This window comes from Scomber scombrus, chromosome 7 (assembly GCF_963691925.1).
Source record: "Scomber scombrus chromosome 7, fScoSco1.1, whole genome shotgun sequence".
NCBI classification, from domain to species: domain Eukaryota; kingdom Metazoa; phylum Chordata; class Actinopteri; order Scombriformes; family Scombridae; genus Scomber; species Scomber scombrus.
Genome location: NC_084976.1, coordinates 32,392,399 through 32,416,740, shown reverse-complemented (window position 1 = coordinate 32,416,740; position 24,342 = coordinate 32,392,399). Strand labels below are relative to the sequence as shown.

The 24,342-nt window shown below is 43.2% G+C and overlaps 1 protein-coding gene across 1 annotated transcript in view; it reads right to left on the bottom strand.

Annotated features, from left to right (window-relative positions):
• Positions 1-22,352, bottom strand: part of tg (thyroglobulin) — a 27,798-nt gene extending 5,446 nt beyond the window's left edge. The window contains 40 exon segments of the mRNA XM_062423225.1: positions 361-448; positions 1,282-1,486; positions 1,639-1,800; positions 1,885-2,016; positions 2,305-2,367; positions 2,636-2,773; positions 2,945-3,024; positions 3,471-3,585; positions 4,216-4,392; positions 4,467-4,604; positions 5,254-5,307; positions 5,552-5,638; positions 6,326-6,496; positions 6,579-6,788; positions 6,894-6,999; positions 7,324-7,433; positions 7,512-7,616; positions 7,737-7,901; positions 8,140-8,283; positions 8,626-8,772; positions 8,891-9,044; positions 9,306-9,436; positions 9,754-9,945; positions 10,065-10,229; positions 10,389-10,500; positions 10,748-10,857; positions 10,946-11,023; positions 11,130-11,234; positions 11,993-12,223; positions 12,312-12,350; positions 13,265-13,664; positions 14,323-14,837; positions 15,463-15,648; positions 16,403-16,546; positions 18,359-18,465; positions 19,020-19,179; positions 20,117-20,272; positions 20,997-21,094; positions 21,261-21,369; positions 22,283-22,352. Of these exon segments, the coding sequence (XP_062279209.1) occupies positions 361-448; positions 1,282-1,486; positions 1,639-1,800; positions 1,885-2,016; positions 2,305-2,367; positions 2,636-2,773; positions 2,945-3,024; positions 3,471-3,585; positions 4,216-4,392; positions 4,467-4,604; positions 5,254-5,307; positions 5,552-5,638; positions 6,326-6,496; positions 6,579-6,788; positions 6,894-6,999; positions 7,324-7,433; positions 7,512-7,616; positions 7,737-7,901; positions 8,140-8,283; positions 8,626-8,772; positions 8,891-9,044; positions 9,306-9,436; positions 9,754-9,945; positions 10,065-10,229; positions 10,389-10,500; positions 10,748-10,857; positions 10,946-11,023; positions 11,130-11,234; positions 11,993-12,223; positions 12,312-12,350; positions 13,265-13,664; positions 14,323-14,837; positions 15,463-15,648; positions 16,403-16,546; positions 18,359-18,465; positions 19,020-19,179; positions 20,117-20,272; positions 20,997-21,094; positions 21,261-21,369; positions 22,283-22,352 (5,859 nt within the window).
• Positions 22,353-24,342: the final 1,990 nt, after the last annotated feature.

The following is a 24,342-nucleotide window of genomic DNA, read 5'->3' as shown; positions in this document are numbered from 1 at the left end:
GCACACACAAACACACACAGGTCAGCTGAGGTCACTGATGATTTAAAACTTCTATTAAAAGTCTCATTAAGATTACATTTAGATCTTGTTTTCATTTTCATATATTTTAATTTTATGTGAAAATTATTGTGTTTATATAACTGAAGTGCAGTTTTCATATTTTTTAATTTTTTTGTATTTAATATAAGTTATTATTTTATATCAGTAAATTCACTTCTACTACAGAGATGACATCATAGACTTACAGTAACATCTGTATTGAAACAGTTTGCTTTTTAGTCGTTATTATTTATTAACTTTCATATAAATTCAACATTAGCTTTTGTCTGTACATATTACAAATGATTAATTATTTGTTACCAGGCCGGCAGGAGTGAAGATGTTGAGGTAGAGACAATCCTCACTGGATGCTGCAGACTCTTCATCACCTGGCTGGATGCAGCTCGGACTGAACGACACCAGAAGAAGAAACAGTTAAAGGATCATTCTGTATATTTAGATATTTATGGGTCGATAACATATAAGTGTTGGTAAGATGATCAATTCAGAAATATGTTAAAATAGTTTTAAAAGCAGCATCAGGTTTGTTAAAATGTACAAAAGTAAGACTGAATGCTCCTGAAAATGTCAAATGGTGTAACCACAAAAGAATGATAAATATTACATATTTTATCCTCCTAGTAAGAAAAAAGAAAAATGAGTAAGAAGAGGAAGAAAGAAAGAAAGAGAGAAAGAAAGAACATGAAGTTGGAGGAGGAGAGAAATAAAGATAAACAAGGAATAGAAGAAAGAAAAAGTAAGAAAGAAAGATAAAAGAGGAAGAAGAGAAAGAACAAGAAGTAGGAGGAAAGAAAGAAAGAAAGGAGGAAGAGGAGGAAAGAAGTAAAGCAGTCAGGTTCCTGGTCTCCATGGTTACCAGAGTAAATGTAATATTTAAACAATTGTATTCCATTACCTTTATTTAATATAAAGTTATAATGTAAGATCATGCCAAACTAGTTGATATGGTGTTTTATTGACTATTTACTGTTTTGAAGCAAGTTGAATTATTTGGTACAAAGTTTTTATGGTTACACCACTTAGACATTTTTGCCATAATCCTCTAATATATTCTCTTTAAATGGATTAAAAGCAAAAATTTGATGCTGGGTCCACAAAAAAAGAATGTGTGAAGTTATTCATACGTTTATTTTAACATTTTAACCCTTTAAATTTAAACTAAACCACATGGAGACATAAAAAAAATCATATTTATCTTCCTGTTTCCTGTCAGGTGGTTACCGTGGTTTCGTGGCGTCCCAGGTTCCCGTCCAATCAGCCGGCTGAGCTGCTGCGAAGCGGAGCGATCCTATTGGTGGACGGGCGTACGGGACACCGAGGAACTGAACCACCGTCTTCCTGTCGGAGCCCAGGGCCGTTTCCACGGCAACGCCCCGCAGGGTCCCGTGACCCGGGATGGAGACGGACGTAACCAACGGCAACCGCTCTAGAGACAAAGAGACAGGTGAGCACAGCGGGGATCAAAGTGTTGGCCTATGTGTGTGTGTGTGTTATATATGTGTGTTGTATGTGTGTATGTGTGATTGTGTGTGAGTTACAGCTGGCAGTAGCTGCGCTGTGATTGGCCGGTTGGCTCACCTGTGCGCAGGTAGACCTGGGGGGCGGGCTCTCTGATGAGCAGCCTGCAGGAGTGGCGGGGGGCGGAGCCACAGACGCTGGTGTCGGGGTAAAGGACGCAGCGCGTTGCCGCCTCCGTCTCTTCGACTGACACCGCCACGCAGGACGCCGCCTCCTCACACGCTGAAACAGGAAGTCAACAGCAAGTGTCAGGGACCGCCACTTCCTGTCTGAACCAATACCAAACCTTTAAACAGCGGCGGTTACCGTGGAGACACCAGTCCCTCGTCCTGTCCCGGTCCACAGCGATGTCACGGCTCACGTGGATGACGTCATACGTAGAGACAGACGGGTCGACGAGGAACGCTGAGTCAGCGAGGAGCCGCCATTGATCTGACACTGATACACACGGAGATATACACACACACACACACACACACACACACACACACACACACACACACACACACACACACACACAGAATTACACACACATTAATACTCAGGTAGTACCAGTACTGCAGTAGTAGTAGTAGACAGAGAAGTAGTATTTGCAGCACTTATAACTGTTGTAATAGCAGCAATAGTATTAACAGTAAAAATACTTGTAATATTTGTAGTAGTAGTACTATTAGTAGTAGTATTAGTAGTACTATTGGTAGTATTACTGCAGTATTTCAGTCTCACCGTTGTTTATGAGCGGCAGGTTGAACGGAGGACAGAGAGCCGGAGACGAACTCCACTGATTCACTGAAAACACACAAGTTACACACTGTGTAGTTATAACTGTGTATCTGTGTGTATACGTGTGTATTTGTTGTGTATTTGTGTGTATTAATGTGTATTTGTGTGTATGTGTGTGTATTTGTGTATATTAATGTGTGTATTTGTTGTGTATTGATGTGTGTATTTGTGTATATTAATGTGTGTATGTGTGTGTATTTGTTGTGTATTGATGTGTGTATTTGTTGTGTATTGATGTGTGTATTGATGTGTGTATTTGTGTGTATTTGTGTACCAGGTTTCTGGTACCAGCCGAATGGATCCGGTGTCGTCTTCACTTCAGACTCTCTGCAGTCCTGAGTCCTCCAGGTCGTCCCGTCGTCCTCACCGCAGGTTTGAACCCCGAGACTGATGAGAGCCAGACACACCACACCTGCACACACACACACACACACACACACACACACACAGATACACTTAAATGTTTTTCTTTTCCCTAAATCTACCAGACATCATGTAATTAATTATCAATTAATTAACAAAACAGTCTGACTGTCATGACATCAGCACACATATAGAAAAACCTTCTGGTAACCATGGATACCTGCGGATTTGGTGTCTCGGACGAAGCCGATACCACGGCAACAAGGATCCTCGTCACAGCGCCGCTCACACTGCATGAAGCTGAACACACACAATAACTTACAACCTGTTCATCTGGTGGCTTTAAAATAAACACAATTAGTTTTTATTGTAGAAGAATTAAAGTTAAAAAACAAAAAGTAAAATCTGTGTGAAAATTAAATAAACCTTTTTCCACAAAAATCAAAAGGGTTAATCGTCTCTATGGTGGCCTTTTAAGGACACGTCAGGCTAAACTGGGCGATTATTAACTGCTAATTTATTCTCTAATTTAAAGGAGCAGTTCAGCTCGGTTTCTGGCTCCGTACAAAGTTTATTTTTAATTTTAAAAATGTAAAAAATCGAAATAAAAATCTGAATAAAAAAATAGAAAAAGTGTAATTCTTCAACTTTTCTGACGGAGTACAAATAAGAAAACAAGTAAATAAAGTTTCCGTAGTTTATCTTAATATGAAAACTGTGTGTGTGTGTGTGTGTGTGTGTGTTACCCCTCAGACAGCGGTGTGTTTTCTCTCAGAGTGACTCGGCTGCGGACGGAGTAAGAAACCATCTTCTGGAAGGAAACTCTCTCATAGAAACTCTTCACTGGTCCGGACAGATCCACTGAACACACACACACACACACACACACACACACACACAGTTAACCACCTGTAATAAATCCCCTTAATAAACACCTGTGAGGTCGTCCTGTGTGTCTTTACCAGGCGGGGAGTTCCGGTCCTCTGAAATGAGGCCAACTTAAAACTGCATTCTATCAAAAGGCCACCAGGGGGCGACCGTTTTAGTGTCAAAAGGACTTCCGTCTCTATACAAGTCAATGGAGAATTCACCAACTTCTCACTTGATTTCTAACCTCAGTAAACGTTTTCAAAATGTGTTTATGGTCTCAATCGCTAGTTTAAAGCCTTCTTCAATGCAGTATGATGTTCATTTGGGACATTTTGGCCTCCCTGATTTTATATGTGACGATAAAGCAGGGTATGCATTAGGGCGTGGCTACGTGGTGATTGACAGGTTGATTGGTTCACAGGTTCAGGAGGGCGCCTCATGCTCCTCCTGATGCCCATATAAGTAGAATCCCTGTTTTTATTTTTCCCAGCATGCACCGGAAATGTTCAAGATGGCGCTGCTCAGATCCGAAACTATTGGCCTCCGAGCAGCAGTCCACAAACCAATGGGTGACGTCACGGATGTTACGTCCATTTCTTATATACAGTCTATGGTTTTTACCCTTCTTGCTGTAGGTGTTGTTGGGCCTCCTGTCCAGCAGGGGGCGGCAGGGGCGTCTCAGCGGCGTGTCGTAGGCGCCGCACACTCGAGTGTCCGAAAACAACGAGCAGCTGAAGAAACCTGCTGAGTCAGCGTCTCTGAGGTCAGCCACAGAGCACTGCTGCTCCTCATCACAGCCTGAAACACAAACTACAGTCAGCTGATCAGATTCCAACAGTGTGAACGCAGAGAGAGAATAAAGTGTGACGTACGTGTGAGACACCAGAGCAGTGCCTGCAGGGAGTCGTAGTTCTGCTGGTTGAGCCAGAAGGAGAGAACAGGAAGTTTCCTCTGAGGATCCACGAGGACGTCGTCCTCCGATAGAGACTCAAACTTCATCTGTACTGAAACTACACACACATACACACACTAGTGTCACTACATTACAATGTTGGAAAGTAACTAAGTACATTTACTACAGTACTGTTTTCAAGTACAGTTAGAGGTACTTGTACTTTACTGTAGTATTTCCATGTGATGCTACTTTCTACATCTCAGAGGGAAATATTGTACTTTCTACTCCACTACATTTATTTAACAGCTTTAGTTACTTTTCAGATGCAGATTTGACACAATGGATAATATAACAAGCTTTATAAATACAACACATTGTTAAAGATGAAACCAAAAAGCAGTGTGTAGTCGGCTCACATTTCAAATGTCTATGAGTTGTTAACAGATCCACCAAATACTGATGTTTCCCTCTAAACTTCTCACATGCTTTCATTTCAACAAATGTTCAAATGATCCAATATTTCAGCAAAAATCAAAGATTAGAGAAAAAGTCCAAAAACTGAAAACACATTTGTGTATCAGAACTTAGTTTGTTCTTCTTTCCTCTCCCATTAATCATCTCACCACCCCTCACATTTATCTGCTGACCCTTTGGAGGGGCCCCACCCCTAGGTTGGGAACCACTGGACTAAACTAGCTAACTGTATATAAAGTAGTGTAAACTAGCTCCACCTCCAGTAGCTACAACAGTAATGAGATACGAACCATCAGCAGGAGGACTGAGCTCTGCTGCTGCACAGGAAGCTGCCGACTCAGCGTCTGTAACACAACAACAGTGAAAAACATCAACAGGAAGCACCGAGGGACAAACTTCACTGTCGATCCTATAATCACATTCTTTTGAGTCCTGGTGTGTTCATTACATAGTTCAGATTTACATGGGAGTTGTGCTAAAGATGTTTGTTTTCCATCCAGCACAAATGAAAGTACAGATGAGATTATCAGTTTATCACTTCTACATCTACACAGATACGTTTGGGGTCAGAGGTCAGAAGTCACTCACCTGTGTTCAGGTAGATGGCCTGGAAGCTGACGATGGAGGCCTGGTAGTCCTTCTTGTTCTTACTGTCGGCCGGCAGAGCAGAATCAGCTGCAACCAAACAAACACGTTAAAAAAGACTTGTCATGGTTTTCGTGACGTTTCCATGTTGTGTTCTTGACGTTTTCGTGTTATGTTCGTGAAGTTTTCGTGTTATGTTCTTGATGTTTTCATGACGTTTTCGTGTTATGTTCTTGACGTTTTCCTGTCGTGTTTTTTGGCGTTTTCGTGTTACGTTCGTGATGTTTTCGTGTCATGTTTGTGATGTTTTCATGTTATGTTCTTGATGTTTTCGTGACGTTTTCGTGTTGTGTTCTTGACGTTTTCTGGACGTTTTCGTGTTATGTTCTTGATGTTTTCGTGACGTTTTCGTGTTATGTTCTTGATGTTTTCATGACGTTTTTGTGTCATGTTCTTGACGTTTTCCTGTCGTGTTTTTTGGCGTTTTCGTGTTACGTTCGTGATGTTTTCGTGTCATGTTTGTGATGTTTTCATGTTATGTTCTTGATGTTTTCGTGACGTTTTCGTGTTGTGTTCTTGACGTTTTCTGGACGTTTTCGTGTTATGTTCTTGATGTTTTCGTGACGTTTTCGTGTTATGTTCTTGATGTTTTCGTGACGTTTTCGTGTTATGTTCTTGATGTTTTCGTGACGTTTTCGTGTTGTGTTCTTGACGTTTTTGTGATGTTTTCGTGTCATTTTGTGTTGATGTGTTCATATCTTCATCTCAGATTCTTACTGATGGTGAACTTTTGTCCTCCGAAGTCGAACAGGAAGCTTCGTTGCTGTTCGTTGTAGGTAAGCCCCGCCCCACAGATCCGATTGGCTGAACTCTGTCCAATGACGTCCCAGTCCTTGTCTCCGCACATCAGGACTGACGGAGCTCTCAGCCAACCACAGAGCAGGGAACCTGAAGGGGGAGGGGGGGCAGATTCATTCATTGATTCTTGTTCCCTCGGGTCACATGTGCCTCTGTCTCCATGGTAACGTACCTCCGTTCAAGCTGTTCTGATTCAGGATGAAGCCGTGGCAGCAGGTGTCGCGGCTGCAGCCGTCCTGACAGAAACGATGAGCGTCAGACAGAGAGGTCCGACTGGAGGAGAACACCTGAGTCCTGAACACACCTGAGACGGCCTTCATCATCCTCATCCTCACAAAGCCCTGCTGCTGCTGCTGCTGCTGCTGCGAGGGAGACTCCGCCCCTGCAACACACATAGACACACACACACACTCAGGTAAACACACCTGTATGTTACTCTATCAGTGGTTACCATGGTTACGGCACCTGGTTGCCATGGTTCCCGTACCTTTCTTCCTGATGACCAGCAGGTCAGAAGCTCCGCCCCTCACCCTCACAAAGCAGCTCAGCCAATCAAAAAGCTCGGCCTCAGGATTACCCAGAAACCCTTTAGTCTGGAGTCACACGGACGAGGAATAAAAGTTTGATTATTTATTTATGTGTAAATTAAATATTTGACTTGTACACAAAGACAATGTACAGTTGGCACATTCAAAATCCTACTTTTAATACTGTAGAGATGCAACTCAGGCTAATTAAAACATTTAAGTCTCAATAAAGAACTAGATAAAATCACTATAGTCCTACTAATGAAGTTTAAAGAAATAAGAATGATGCTGTCTAAATCAGCATTAATAAAATAAGCACTGTGTGTGTGTGTGTGTGTGTGTGTGTGTGTGTGTGTGTGTGTGTGTGTGTGTGTGTGCGTGTGTGTCTACCTGCTGGGAGGTGTTGCAGTGTGTGTTCAGTGTGTGTGTGCTGTACAGTTCACACTGAGTCTGTCTGTTGAACAGCGCCACATGGTGACAGGACGGCTGCACTGCACACGCTGAGGGAAGAAACACACAGTTAACACACAAATACACACCACAAACATGTTGTGTGTATGTGTGTGTGTGAGAGTTACCTTGGACACAGGCTCGTAGTTCAGAGGTCGTCGTCTGCAGGACTTCAGCGTCTTCAGCTCCAACTATCAATTCTGATCCAGGAACAGCCTGAAAACTGCTGAGAACTACACACACACACACACACACACACACACACACACACACACACACACACACGGTTACAACACAAACAGGAAACAGCTGTAGTCTGTGAGCTGCTCTCTGATTGGCTGCTGACTCGTCACCTGAGCACTCGTCATCAGTCAGCGGTGCATCGCTATTGGTCCACTCGAGCTCCGCCCCCTCGCTATCGACACACCTCCACCTGTCGGACAGGAAGTCAGGCTGTGCTGGCAGGAAGTCGCCGCGGTCTGAACAGCGTAAGCCCCGCCTCTGACACTCTGTCACACCTGTCAGTCAAACAGGTAAAAACAACACTTTAACACATTAACACTCATTAAAAACCAAATAAAATGTTTCTGTATATAGTTCATAATAAATAAAATAGTCAATAAAATATATTTACTTCTCTTCATAATAATAATAATATATAGAAGTCTAAAGTCTAAATGCATGAATGTAAATGTAATGTTATATTTCTTCCATTGACAGTAAATGTTGTGTATTTGGTATCCATGGTGATCTCACATTGATTGACAGATGATGCTCCAGCAGGTGAGGATCCTCTGGGACACCTGTTGCAGAAGTCCCGCCCCTCTTCGTCCTGATAGGTTCCCGGCAGACACAGAGGACACGCCCCCTCCCTGAAGAAACTCCCAGCAGGACAAACAACTGCGAGGACACATGACATCATCATGACATCATCATGACATCATCACGACATCATCATGACATCAACATGACATCATCACAACGTCATCAGGACATCATCATGACATCATCACCACATCAGTGCAACATCATCATGACGTCATCACCACATCATCTTGACATCATCATGACGTCATCATGACATCATTGCAACATTGTCATGACGTCATCACCACATCATCATGACATCATTGCAACATCGTCATGACGTCATCACGACATCATCGTGATATCATCATGACATCATCACCGTCCGACCACCAAAACCCGCGGACTGATGTGAGAGGTCGTCATGTGACTCACCGCAGCCTTCGCCGTCACCGTCCAGGTGGTAACCACGGGAACAGCCGAAGCTCGGAGTTGTCACGGAAACCAGTTTGGGCTCTGGTGTCAGCTGACCCAGAAGCTCCCGAACTCCCTCCAGGAGACGAGTCTCGTTCAGGAACAGAGCTGAGATCAAAACACAGATTTCGTTTGATCATCTTCTTCAGACCTGATTCATCACGGAGACGTTAATCAGCGACTTCACATCTCGTTTTTCGGCTCGTGACAGTTTGTTTCTGCTCACCGACATCGTGGAGGTCTGGGAGGTCAGAGGTCGGGAGGTCGGGCAGTGCGGCGGTCCAGCTGATGGTTAACGTCAGAGCGTCGTCGTCACGGTTACACAGCAGACGCACCGTCGAGTCATCACACAGCGACACGGAGCGGCCGGACGAGGGGAGCTGAACACACAGTTAGACTTTTAATATTTAAAATTAAATTTAAATTAAACTTAAATTAAAGGAACAATTTTAAAACTTCGGTCTCATCTGTTCGACTGTGGAGGAAATTGGGTCAAATTAATCCAAATTAATTATAAATAACATTTATACGATTTATAAATATGCTGAAAGTACTAAATAAAGAGCACAGAGTGGGTATCAGGTAACAGCTTCAGGTGTGCTCACCTGGGGGCTCACCTGTGCAGAGCCTAGCAGACTCACCTGTGCAGAGCAGAGCCCCCTGCTGGTCATCATGTTGAACAGCAGCGGCTGTAAACTGCTGATCTGAGAGCAGGACGACGGCGGGAGCGTCCAGAGCTGAGAGGACAACGCCAACTGCAGAGGCCGAGAAACTGAACACACACAGTAACATTCATGTTTTCATAAAGCTGAAAACTGCTTCTATCAACATAGTTTTATGTTATAATTATGGATTAAATCATCTGTGTTTCTGGTGAGTGTGTGAAGGATGTTTTTGGACAAATTTAAATGTTTCTGAATTTTACTCTGATGTTTTTTTCCCCTCTAGTGGGGGAATATAAATTAAAACAAAAAAACTTAAATACAGAACATTTCAGACTCTGCTGGAGTAAATAAAAACTGATTTTTTTTTCTCTGCAGGTTCATTTTTACAGACTGGCCCTTTAAAGGTCAGAGGTCAGAGTCGTACCCTGGCAGGCTCCGGGCAGCGGGGCCTGAAGTCCCGCCCACCTCCGACTGTCCGTCTCACACAGGAAGCTGCTGACAGGAAGTGCGTTCTGGTAACCACGGTGACAGACGAGGTCACAGCTCTGTCGGCCATCGGCTGCAGGGCGGCACACCAATGCACCATGTGTAACGGCGGGGGCGGGACAGAGAGGGCCTGAAGACAGGAAACAGGAAGTGAAGAAGAGGATCAGTTGTTTTTATAAATGTCCTCACTCTAAAACCGTTAACGTTTAAAAACCAAATGAAAGGATCTGAAAGTCGAGACAAACTCACGGTCACATGACGGCACGTTTCCTGTCTGTCGCAGCGTCCTGGTCCTGCGCACTTCCTGTCCATCCTCTGAGACACACCAACAGGAAGTGACATCACACTGGAGAGGGATGAAGGAGCCGTCGGGACGACACTGACGAAGACCCTGAAGCTCACACCAGCTGGGACCTGAACGCACCACGAATTGAAGGATGAAAACTTTAAATTAAGGTTTAAATCTCCTGGAAATTAATGTAAGTTAATGAGATGTGCTGGATGCATGACTGTGTGTGTGTGTGTCTGTGTGTGTGTATGTGTGTGTGTGTGTGTGTGTGTGTGTGTGTGTACATGTCAGCTGTCCTGTCGGGCTCCGTGTTGCCGTCTCTATTATCTCTCCAGTCACAGGATTCACACACCAGGCTGCAGCGCCTCCTGTCTGCAGCATTGAGAAACGACCGTCCTGAAACACACACACACACAAACACACACACACACACACACGCACATACACACACACAAACTTTATTCCAATATGAACATTAAAACCCAACATTGTGAGGACCGGTCCTCACTATGAAGGTTTAAACTGATGGTCCTCAAAAGTAACCAATACAAGTACACAGTGTATATATGTGTGTGTGTGTGTGTGTGTGTGTGTGTGTGTGTGTGTGTGTGTGTGTGTGTGTGTGTGTGTGTGTGTGTGTTACCTTCTCACACTTTGGTTGGTAGGATGAAATGGCGGCGTTGGTGACATCAGAGCCTTTCATCCAACCAGAGAGCAGAGAGCGAGTCTGAGCTCTCTGACAGCGAGTCAGACCTGCAGAGGACACACACACTTGTTACTACTATGTGTGTGTGTGTGTGTGTGTGTGTGTGTGTGTGTGTGTGTTTGTGTACTATCTCACATTTGGGCAGGTGGAGCGAGCGGCTGGTCAGAGAGTCGGGGATGTACTCTCCGTCTTCATCAACACACCAACACTGACCTGAACACATAAAACACATTTATAGTTTTATAATATAATGTGTGTGTGTGTGTGTGTGTGTGTGTGTGTGTGTGTGCGTGTGTGTGTGCGTGTGTGTGTGTGTGACCTGTGCTGTGGTAACACTGTGTGTGCAGCCAGTGTCCGTCAGCGTCACACTGTGGAGTGAACGGCTGGTAGGAGCGACGCTGAGGAGGCAGCAACATCTGAAGAGCTGAAGAAGAATGATGATGTTATGACATCAGCAGGAAGACATTTAACTTTAGTAGAAGTATCAGAAATATTCCTTTACGAATAAGTCTTAGATGGGTCAGTGATGTGTTTATTGTGTCCATGTGGTTTAGTTTAAATTTAAAGGGTTAAAATGATAAAATAAACGTATGAATAACTTCACACATTATTTTTTTGTGGACCCAGCATCAAATTTCTGCTTTTAATCCATTTAGAGAGAATATATTAGAGGATTATGGTAAAAATGTCTAAGTGGTGTAACCATAAAAACTTTGTACCAAATAATTCAACTTGCTTAAAAACAGTAAATTGTCAATAAAACACCATATCAACTAGTTTGGCATGATCTTACATTATAACTTTATATTAAATAAAGGTAATGGAATACAATTGTTCTACATATTACATTTACTCTGGTTACCATGGAGATCAGGAAACATTTACATGTTTTAAATGAAGTCATTATTAGTATAAGTCCACTTAAATACACTGTAGGTGATAAAATATGTAATATTTATCATTCTTTTGTGGTTACACCATTTGACATTTTCAGGAGCATTCAGTCTTACTTTTGGTAAAAAATGGTGCAAATGTCATTTCAAATGACAACAAAAATACTAAATGTACATTTTAACAAACCTGATGCTGCTTTTAAAACTATTATTAAAGTAAAATATTTGTCATGTCCCAACATTATATTTAATCTTCCCAGTTTTCATCTTTTCTTAAACTGTGACTCACTGGAGAAGGCAGCCAATCGCAGCGCAGCTTTGGAGCGGCTCAGCAGCCTCTCAGAGACCTGCAGCTCCTCCTCTGATTGGCTGATGTGCAGCTCCTCGGGGGTCAGACGCAGACCTTCGGCCAATAGGAATCCGTATCCCAGCGGGAGGCGGGACGAGTTAGAGAGTGCGATGATGCTCTTCACTTCCTGTCTGAACACCGTGACGTCAGCGAACACCTGAGAGCAACTTCCTGTAAATCATGTTAAAGAGGTAAAAGTCAGATCTTTATCCAGACTCTAAATTAAAAATGAATTTGGGCTTTGAGGTTTTTATCTGACCTGCAGACGGCTGCGGCTTCTCCTCTGTTCTCTCTGGACCTGAAACACAACACACAGTCTGGATCAGAACCTGAGAGGCAAAAAACTCATTTGTGTTCTTAACGTAGACAAATCCTCATCATCAGGATCAGAGACCTTTTCAAAATTATTAAAAAATACTGCTGTGAACAGTGTGATATAAACGATAGAGCAGAATATGAAACAAGAGACGTTTTTCTCTGGTCACACAATGTGATGATGTCATCGATATATCGTCATGTCAATATGACGATATATCGGTATGGCAATATACTGATATATCATCATGCTGACATATATCGTCATATCGATATGAACATATGACGATACGTCGATATGGCAAAATATATTGTCGTATGGAAATATAGATATACCGATATATCGTCATATCGTCATTTCGATATATTGTAATTTCGTCATTTCGATATATCGTCATTTCGATATATTGTCATATGGATATATCGTAATATCGTCATTTCGATATATCGTAATATCATCATATCGATAAATCGTCATATCGTCATTTCGATATATCGTAATATCATCATATCGATAAATCGTAATATCGTCATTTCGATATATCGTAATATCATCATATCGATATATCGTAATATCGTCATTTCAATATATCGTAATATCATCATATCGATATATCGTAATATCGATATATCGTAATATTGTCAAATCGTCATATCGACATATCGTCATATCGACGTCATATCGATATATCGTCATTTCAATATATTGTAATTTCGTCATATCAATAAATTGTCATATCGACGTCATATCGTCGTCATATCGACGTCATATCGTCGTCATATCGACGTCATATCGATATATCATCATATCGCCCAACACACGACTATAACACGACTCCAGATCAACAGAATAACAAAACGTAATTATTAACATGTTAAACATCGGTGAAGGCTTACAGGTGACGGCGCCCCCTGCTGACGCGGCCGTGGTCGTTTTCCCGTCGGTGTCGACGCAGAAGCATCGAGCTCCGACACACTGCAGCGACAGGAAGTCTCCGTCCTCTGAGCACGCAGGGACGTAGATCTCTGCTCCGGCCGCCATGTTTGCTCTGAGCTTCATCGCTGCCGCTCGCTCTTCCTCGCAGCGCGTCGGACAGCGAGGACGACGACCGGCGGTCCGAGAACCCGAAACCTCGTCGCCCCGAGAGTCGACGCACCAACACGCAGCCGCACCACACTGAACCTGCACGAAACCACCGAGGGGGGTGCAGCTCGGGATGAAGAGGGACCCAGCATCATCATCATCATCATCATCATCATCATCACCGGAGCAGGAACGCAGCAGAGGAGTCAGGACCTAAAAACAACGAGGAGGAGGAGGAGGATGTGGAGGAGGAAGAGGAGGTGGAGGATGAGGAAGAGGAGGAGGAGGAGGATGTGGAGGAGGAAGAGGATGTGGAGATGGAGGATGTGGAGGAGGAGGTGGAGGAGGAAGAGGATGTGGAGATGGAGGATGTGGAGGAGGAGGTGGAGGAGGAAGAGGATGTGGAGATGGAGGATGTGGACGAGAATGTGGAGGAGGAGGAAGCGGAGAAGGATGTGGAGGAGGAAGAGGATGTGGAGGAGGAAGAGGAGGAGGAGGTGGAGGATGTGGAGGAGGAAGAGGAGGTGGAGGAGGAAGAGGAGGAGGAGGTGGATGAGGAGGAGGTGGAGGAGGAAGAGGATGTGGAGGAGGAGGAAGCGGAGAAGGATGTGGAGGAGGAAGAGTAGGAAGAGGAGATGGAGGAGGTAGAGGAGGTGGAGGATGTGGAGGAGGATGAAGAGGAAGTGGAGGAGGTGGAGGAGGAAGAGGAGGAGGGAGAGGAAGAGGAAGAAGAGGAGGAAGTGGAGGAGGAAGAAGAGGAGGAGGAGGATGAAGAGGAGGAGGATGAAAAGGAGGAGAAAGAAGAAGAGGATGTAAAACACACAGTAGCTTCAGAGGTTTTGCGAGTTTTGGATTATTTTTGGAGTCGTACCTCCTGCAGTGAGGAGGAGGAGGAGGAGTAGGAAGAGGAGGAGCTGCTCAGTGTGTGTTGGAGAGCAGACAGGAAGTCGGGGTCCTCCAGAGTCCTGCTCACAGACCGGACCAGGTCCCGGTTCTCCTGCAGACGGGAGGTCACATCCTGAGAGGAGAGGAGGTCCAGGCCGATGGCTCCTCGCGCTCCCACCGCTCCACTCAGGTTGAAGGAGGCGACGCTCCTCAGGAACTTCCCTCCAAACAGGTTCTCCTGCAGGCGGCGGGGGGAGGAGCGAGCCAGCGCCTCCACTGCGCCTCGCACCGTCGGGAACAGACCCTGGAGGACTTCAACCAGCCGGGACAGGAAGGAGGTCAGGTCCTCCTCCACCGGCAGGAGGTCCCTCAGGGGCCGGAGGAGAGAGCGACAGGAGGGAGGAGATCTGTCCGAGGAGGTCAGAGGAGGAACAGCGGGACCCGAGAGGAGGCGAGACAGAGCCTGACGACGCTGAGAGGGACAGTCTGTAGGACCTGAACCTGGAGGAGGAGCAGAGGAGGAGAGGAGGATGAGGAGAGAGAGGAGGAGAGAGAGGAGGAGGAGGAGAGAGAGGAAGAGGAAGAGGAGGAGAGAGAGGACAAGGAGAGAGAGGCGGAGGAGAGAGGGGGAGAGAGAGGAGGAGGAGGAGAGAGGAGAAGGAGAGAGAGGAGGAGAGGAGGTGAAGGAGAGAGAGGAGGAGAGAGGAGGAGGACGAGAGAGGACGAGAGAGAGGAAGAGGAGGAGAGAGGAGGAGGGGGAGGAGGAGAGAGAGGAGGAGGGGAAGGAGGATGAGGAGAGAGAGGAGGAGAGAGAGGAGGAGGGGAGGGAGGATGAGGAGAGAGAGGAGGAGAAGAGGAGGAGGAGAGAGAGGAAGAGGAGGAGGAGGAGAGAGGACGAGACAGAGGAGGAGAGAGAGGAGGGAGAGAGGAGGAGGAGAGAGAGGAGGAGGAGGAGAGAGAGGAGGAGAGAGAGGAGGAGGAGGAGGAGGAGGAGAGAGAGGAGGAGAGAGAGGAGTAGCAGAGGAGGAGAAGGAGATAGATTAGATAAAGGAGATAGAGGAGATAAAGGAGATAAAGGAGATAAAGGAGATAAAGGAGAGAGAGGAGATAGTGATCCAGGACTCACTGCAGATCGGAGCGTCTCCATGCCGACGGGTTCCAGGAAGTTCTCTCCCTGTGTGGTCGACGCACCAGCACTGCTCCCCCTGCTGGCACTGAGTGGAACTGAAGGATCCTCCAGACTCGCAGGACGGGACGAAGACGCTGGACGCCTCCATCGCCGCCCGCCGCTCCTCCTCACAGGGAGACGGACCTGAGACACACAGAGACCAGAACCGGTTCAAACCAGTTAAACCAGTGTGGACCAGTTTAAACCAGTTTAACCAGTATACAGAGACATGTCTACTGTAGCTCACCAGTGCTGCTGACTGGTCTGAACACGTTTTAACAAGTTTAATCTGGTTTAAAGCAGATCCGGATTGTTGCACATGGCGTATGAAGTCAGGGCAGGTCTAAACTGGTTTAAACTGGTTCAAACTGGTTTCATGTGGGGTAAATGAATCTGTAGCAGCACTTTAAACTTCACAGTGATAAAATAAACTCAACTCAGTAAAAATGACGAGTATCTGCTGATGAGCTTCAAGTTTAATGAGGCAGACAAACCAGTTTAAACCAGTTTAACCAGTGCAAACCGCTGTTAACTCATCCAGATGTTACCTCTGGAGATCTGTTTAACCCTGTAAGGCAGTTTAAACCAGTTTAAACCAGTTTAACTGAGATAAGAGTTACTGTGTCTTTACTGGTCTGAACCAGTTTAACATAATTAAAAAGCAGTCCAGTTTAAACCAGTTTAAACCAGTTTAAACCAGTTTAACCAGTGCTAACCGCTGCTAACTCATCCAGATGTTACCTCTGAAGATCAGTTTAACCCTGTAAGGCAGTTTAAACCGGTTTAAACCAGTATAACTGAGATAAGAGTTACTGTGCCTGTACTGGTCTGAACCAGTTTAACTCATTTAAAGTATAAACCAGTTTAAACCAGTCTGAACTTTAAACTGGGAGTTTACATCTGAAGTGTCCGGTGAGGGCGAGGCGGACTCCCAGCATCCTCCTCTGCAGAACTCTGTAGACGTTGGTCTGAGAGAAGGAACGACCCGACCCAAGACCCGAAAACGCCGAGTCGTAAACCTCCGAGAGGAGCAGCTCCACACCTGGACAGGAAGTACACCTTCATCACCATCATCATCACTATCATCACCACCATCATCATCATCATCATCATCAACACCGTCATCATCACCATCATCATCATCATCATCATCATCATCATCAACACCGTCATCATCACCATCATCATCATCATCATCATCATCATCATCATCACCACCATCATCATCATCATCATCACCATCATCATCATCACCATCATCATCATCACCACCATCATCATCATCACCATCACCATCATCACCTTCATCACTATCATCATCATCATCATCATCATCACCATCACCATCATCATCATCATCATCACCTTCATCACCACCATCATCATCACCATCATCATCATCATCATCATCACCACCACCATCACCATCACCACCATCACCACCATCATCACCACCATCATCATCATCATCATCAACACCGTCACCATCACCATCACCACCATCATCATCATCATCACCATCATCATCACCATCATCACCACCATCACCATCACCACCATCATCATCATCATCACCATCATCATCACCATCATCACCACCATCACCATCATCACCACCATCATCATCATCATCATCAACACCGTCACCATCACCACCACCATCACCACCATCATCATCATCATCATCATCATCATCATCATCATCATCACCACCATCATCATCATCATCACCATCATCATCATCATCATCATCATCATCACCATCATCATATATATATAGTATAAAGTGTGTGTGTGAATGTGTGTATAAAGTGTGTGTGTGAGTGTGTGTATAAAGTGTGTGTGTGAGTGTGTGTATAAAGTGTGTGTGAGTGTGTGTATAAAGTGTGTGTGTGTGTGTGAGTGTGTGTATAAAGTGTGTGTGATTGTGTGTATAAAGTGTGTGAGTGTGTGTATAAAGTGTGTGTGTGAGTGTGTGTATAAAGTGTATGTGTGAATGTGTGTATAAAGTGTGTGTGTGAGTGTGTGTATAAAGTGTGTGTGAGTGTGTGTATAAAGTGTGTGTGTGAATGTGTGTATAAAGTGTGTGTGTGAGTGTGTGTATAAAGTGTGTGTGTGAATGTGTGTATAAAGTGTGTGTGTGAGTGTGTGTATAAAGTGTGTGTGAGTGTATAAAGTGTGTGTGTGAGTGTGTGTATAAAGTGTGTGTGAGTGTATAAAGTGTGTGTGTGAGTGTGTGTATAAAGTGTGTGTGTGTGTGTGAGTGTGTGTATAAAGTGTGAGTGTGTGTATAAAGTGTGTGTGTGTGTGAGTGTATAAAGTGTGTGTGAGTGTGTATAAAGTGTGTGTGAGTGTGTGTATAAAGTGTGTGTGTGTGTGTGAGTGTGTGTATAAAGTGTGAGTGTGTGTATAAAGTGTGTGTGAGTGTGTGTATAAAGTGTGTGTGAGTGTGTGTGTATAAAGTGTGTGTGTGAATGTGTGTATAAAGTGTGTGTGTGAGTGTGTGTATAAAGTGTGTGTGTGAATGTGTGTATAAAGTGTGTGTGTGAGTGTGTGTATAAAGTGTGTGTGTGAGTGTGTGTATAAAGTGTGTGTGAGTGTATAAAGTGTGTGTGTGAGTGTGTGTATAAAGTGTGTGTGTGTGTGTGAGTGTGTGTATAAAGTGTGAGTGTGTGTATAAAGTGTGTGTGTGTGTGAGTGTATAAAGTGTGTGTGAGTGTGTATAAAGTGTGTGTGAGTGTGTGTATAAAGTGTGTGTGTGTGTGTGAGTGTGTGTATAAAGTGTGAGTGTGTGTATAAAGTGTGTGTGAGTGTGTGTATAAAGTGTGTGTGAGTGTGTGTATAAAGTGTGTACCTGTGTCCTGCAGCTCTCGGCCTCGGCTGTCTGAGCAGAAGCAGAACGAAGAAACCAGCGGGAAAAACTTCCTGAAGCTGCCGAACGTCTCGAAGGCTTCTGGGAACCTGAAACAACACAAAATACACAACAATATAAAGCTCAGTGATAATAAGTGTTGATTCATAAATCAGTTAAACTAGATTTAAAAGCAGCATCAGGTTTGTTAAAATGTACATTTAGTATTTTTGTTGGTTTTATATCATTTGAAATGACATTTGCACCATTTTTTACCAAAAGTAAGACTGAATGCTCCTGAAAATGTCAAATGGTGTAACCACAAACGAATGATACATATTACATATTTTAATATTTAAACAATTGTATTCCATTACCTTTATTTAATATAAAGTTATAATGTAAGATCATGCCAAACTAGTTGATATGGTGTTTTATTGACTATTTACTGTTTTGAAGCAAGTTGAATTATTTGGTACAAAGTTTTTATGGTTACACCACTTAGACATTTTCGCCATAATCCTCTAATATATTCTCTCTAAATGGATTAAAAGCAGAAATTTGATGCTGGGTCCACAAAAAAAGAATGTGTGAAGTTATTCATACGTTTATTTTATCATTTTAACCCTTTAAATTTAAACTAAACCTCAGACAGGTGAGTTACCTGTTGAAGGAGTGCAGCAGGTCCAGCTCGGTTCTGTCCGTCATGTTGATGAATTTACACTGAACAGGGAGGAAACGTCCGTCTGCTGCACACTGAGGAGGAGACGCAGACCCGGAGCTGTGGAGGAGCCGCCTCGCTCTCACCTCACAGCTGCCAGCACCTGCAGGTCAAAGGTCAACAGGTGAGTCAGTCTGATGATGTCAGCAGGTAAACCCCCCCCCCAAAACCCCCCCCCAAAAAAACAAACAAAACAAAACATCATGTGATTTAACTGACAACCAATCAGATGAGTTTTACTCTTTAAAAGCTTCAGCAGTAGTATTAGTAGTATTACTAGTACTAGTAGTAGTAGTAGTAGTACTAGTACTAGTAGTAGTAGTAGTAGTAGTAGTACTAGTACTAGTAGTAGTAGTAGTAGTAGTAGTATTAGTAGTATTACTAATACTAGTATTAGTAGTATCAGTGGTACATACAGTAGTATTAGTAGTATTACTAGTACTAGTATTAGTAGTAGCAGTGGTACTAGTACTAGTATTAGTAGTATCAGTAGTACTAGTACTAATACTAGTATTAGTAGTATCAGTGGTACATACAGTAGTATTAGTAGTATTACTAGTACTAGTATTAGTAGTAGCAGTGGTACTAGTACTAGTATTAGTAGTATCAGTAGTACTAGTACTAGTATTAGTAGTATCAGTAGTACTAGTACTAGTATTAGTAGTATCAGTAGTACTAGTACTAGTATTAGTAGTATCAGTAGTACTAGTACTAATACTAGTATTAGTAGTATCAGTGGTACATACAGTAGTATTAGTAGTATTACTAGTACTAGTATTAGTAGTAGCAGTGGTACTAGTACTAGTATTAGTAGTATCAGTAGTACTAGTACTAGTATTAGTAGTATCAGTAGTACTAGTACTAGTATTAGTAGTAGCAGTAGTACTAGTACTAGTATTAGTAGTATCAGTGGTACTAGTACTAGTATTAGTAGTATCAGTAGTACTAGTACTAGTATTAGTAGTATCAGTAGTACTAGTACTAGTATTAGTAGTATCAGTAGTACTAGTACTAGTATTAGTAGTATCAGAGGTACATACAGCGCTGAGGTCTGCCAGGCTGTCGGGTCCCATAGAGCTCCATCCCGTCCTGATCTACACACCAACACTGCCCCCTGCTGGAGTCACACTGAACTGACTCAAACTGTCCTGAAGGAGAACACTGCAGGATGGACTGCAGCTGGCAGGGAGACGGACCTGCACACAGATGCATCATAGATACTGTAACTAAAACATATGTACATGGTTATATCATTGGAAACGTTGGTGTATAAAGTTTAAAAAAGACTGACGGTGTTATATCTACCGTCAGCTCAGTGCAACAGCTCTCTGCTAAAGGACGAATGTCTTAAAACAGTGAGTTTTCCAAATCAGCACTAAATGTTTTTCTTGCTGTAATGATTCCTCCTGTTCATACTGAGCATTAGAAGATCCCTTCATCATGTTTACAATGGAAGTGATGGAGGACTAAATCCACAGTCCTCCTTCTGTGGAAACATGGATTTAAAAGTAGATCTGAAGCTTCAGTCAAATCTTCATCTTCTATGTTTCAACGTTACAGTGTTTTTAGTCTTTTTGTTACTATACTTCCACCACAGCTCAACTGGAATGATTACAGAGAGGAAAACCTCTGTCACTGTTAATATGGACACCTGACTGCTGTTTAACACACACTGGGAACACTGGGAACACTGGGAACACTGGGAACACTGGGAACACTGGGAACTGCCCTTTAATCCTTCAGCTCTTTATTATTTCTTTATTTCTGAATTTTCCTGCCAGTAAAATCTACACAGGATATTTTCTTTACTACATGACAGCAGTTCGTGTATCTGTAGTCTAAGAGTGTGTGATCAGTTTCACATGTAAACTATGACATCATCATCTCTGATCATTAGACGTGTTAAAAAGTGTTTCTCACAGTTTGGAGCAGAGCTGCTGGTTCGAGTCCCGGTGACCTCCTGACCCTCAGCATCGACACACCAACACTCCTGACCCCGCCCACTGCACTGCACGGGTCTGCACACACACACACACACACACACACACACACACACACACACACACACACACACACACACACACACACACACACACACACACACACACACTGTTATACTGAAATAATATGATATTTATGAATGCATGAACTCTACTTTGATAAATATTACAGACTGATGAATACCTGAACCTGCCGTCTTCTGTGCAGTGAGGGATGTCACCTTGTTGCTTGGCAACCGCCACGCTCCGTAGCGACTCACATCGGCTCAGACTCTCTGACTCCAGCTGGTACTCTGCACGACATCATCAGTAAACAATGTGAACGAGCTGTCTGACTTTTCTCTGTGAGGTTTCAGCCTGATAAATTTCATCTCTAACCCTCCCGTTGTCCTCGGGTCCAATTTGACCCGTTTAAAAAATGTTTTTTTGATATCAGAAATATGGATTTATTTATTTATATCGATTTAAAATGACATGGATGGTTCCATACTACATTGTTTGCAAGTATAATCTTCACTACTTTCATTGAATTTGGTGATAATTTGTATTTTATGCTTTACTATAAACAGTCAAACCAGACCCGCCTCTATTCTGACCCAGAAGGACAACAGGTGTGATTATGTGTTGCCTTTCAAATATTAGAAAATGGTTTCAAAACCATAACCTGATTAAACTTTGTGACATGTAGCAGTTTGTTATAATCCATCAACAGGTGGACAGACAGACAGACAGACAGACAGACAGACAGACAGACAGACAGACAGACAGACAGACAGACAGACAGACAGACAGACAGACAGACAGACAGACAGACAGACAGACAGACAGGTGGACAGGAGGACAGACAGACAGACAGACAGACAGACAGACAGACAGGTAGACAGACAGGTAGACAGACAGGTGGACAGACAGACAGACAGACAGACAGACAGACAGACAGACAGGTGGACAGACAGGAGGACAGACAGGAGGACAGACAGGTGGACAGACAGGTAGACAGACAGGTGGACAGACAGGTGGACAGACAGGTGGACAGACAGGAGGACAGACAGGTGGACAGACAGGTAGACAGACAGGAGGACAGACAGGAGGACAGACAGGTGGACAGATAGCAGGACAGACAGGTGGACAGACAGGTGGATAGACAGGAGGACAGACAGGAGGACAGACAGGTGGACAGACAGGAGGACAGACAGGTGTGCTTACCTGAAGCCTTGCCGTGCAGCAGCTCCGGGCAGCAGACCAGGATGCAGACGATGCGGATCAGCCAGGCCATGGTCTCCGTGGTGACGGACTGAGCATCGCTGCCTCTTTATAAACCTGCACAGCTGCTGAGTCACCGTCCTCCTTCCTCCTCCTCTTCCTCCTCTTCCTCCTCTTCCTCCTCTTCCTCCGTCCTCATCTGTCCGTCTGGGTGGAACCATGAGTCCTCAGCCACGACTGAGGGAGCGGGCGGCGAGCCATGAAGCCCTCTGATTGGATGAGAGGATACCTGAAACACAGGTGAAGGAGTTCAGTGTTCAGTGTGACGTCTTGTTGTCTTTAATCCAGCACACTGAGGACCAGGTGAGACAAGTTTCCATTTAACAGGACATCAAATATCATTAAATAAAACACAGTGAAAACATTAAATATGCTAAAAAACAACGTACACCCAAAGATTGAACTAAAATATAAAAAATAAAGAACAAATATTCGTTAGATTTGTTTCTATAAAGTGTAATTCACCCAAATCCAACCAGATATAAATAAAGATGATGTCATCATCCAACAGCAACTTTTTATTCATGTATTTAAAAGATTTAAAGGTTCACAAGTTGCTGTAATCATGTAATTGTGTTTATGGTCACACTCTAGCACTTTAGCTTTATGTTCCTAAGGTGTTGATGTGAGACCTGAACTTTAACCCTATAATGCCTGAACCATCAAATAATTGCCAGACAAGTAATTAAAAAAGATGAATTAAATAAAACTTTGCATCTATGAGTTTTGTTTTGTATCATATTTGATACACAGAGAATTTTTATTTTATTTTTTTAAACACATGAAAACAAATTGAATACAACTTTTTTAAGGTCCTGCATTAAGCTCATAACACCTTTTAAACTTTGTTATGCATGATGATAATAATATATAATGCATGAAATGAAATAAATTAAAATGGACAGATTTACAGATAAATGACTTCTATACCTGCTGTATCTAATCTGATAAAACACATTTTCAACAGGAATTTACCATAAAATAAGCTACTAAATATTTAGTAATTCAACACTGCATTGGTTTATCTTTGTACTGCATGTGTCTGATTGTTTATACATCAGGTTTTATAAGTCAATGAGGCTTTTTTACGGTTAGGCTGAGTTATCATTTGGCTAAAAAATATGGTTCAGAGCCTCTCAGACAGAAAATCGCCTAATCAAGCAGCTACTCATTGTGTTCATAGAGTAAAATCAGTCCAAGGCATGGAGTCTGTGAGAAGATATTATACATCGTTTAGTCTGGAAGGTCTAGTTGAAGTGGAGGGATGGACACATAGATATAGACGAAGGACAAATTAAAGGAAAAACATGAATAAACGAGTGGAGAAACAGTATAATAAAGCATTTAACATCCAATCATGCTCTGTGTCAGGAATAAAAAGTCCAGTTGATTCTTTTGCCATCTTGATTGTTTTTTAACAAGACGGTAGGACTCACAAAGACTGCTCAACTGGCTGGTGTTTCAACAGGAACAGTGACTATAATGACATCTGCATTTAGATCTATGGGAAAGACATCAGTAAATAAGGTCAGACATTGTAGTCGACAAAGCACATTGATGCTTGTGCATTAGTGTGATATGTAAGAAAGAACAGAAGAGTAATGGTTTGGGTCTATCTGCCCCGTTAGAGGGAAGGGTCACTGCAGATCAATACAAAGTTGATGTGAGTCATCATACTTATCAGTCAAACCAGTCTTGTGACCTTACATACATACTTCTAATTATGTAGGTGAATACTGTGCAATAGTGTGTACACAAGTACATCTGTGTACATTTACCAAGTGCAATCATATCTGCACACTAATCTGAGTGTAAAGAATAAGTGCAATAGGGCATTGTGCAATAGACACTAGCACTTTTACACTTTTGTGCAATAACAACAGCAGTTTTTAATATAGCAGCACTTAGCACTTTAGCACTCAAGCACCTGCATATGCATTGTCCCTGTCATCTTGAATAAATAAACCTACAAATCTACAAATCCTATGATGAAACATTTCTAT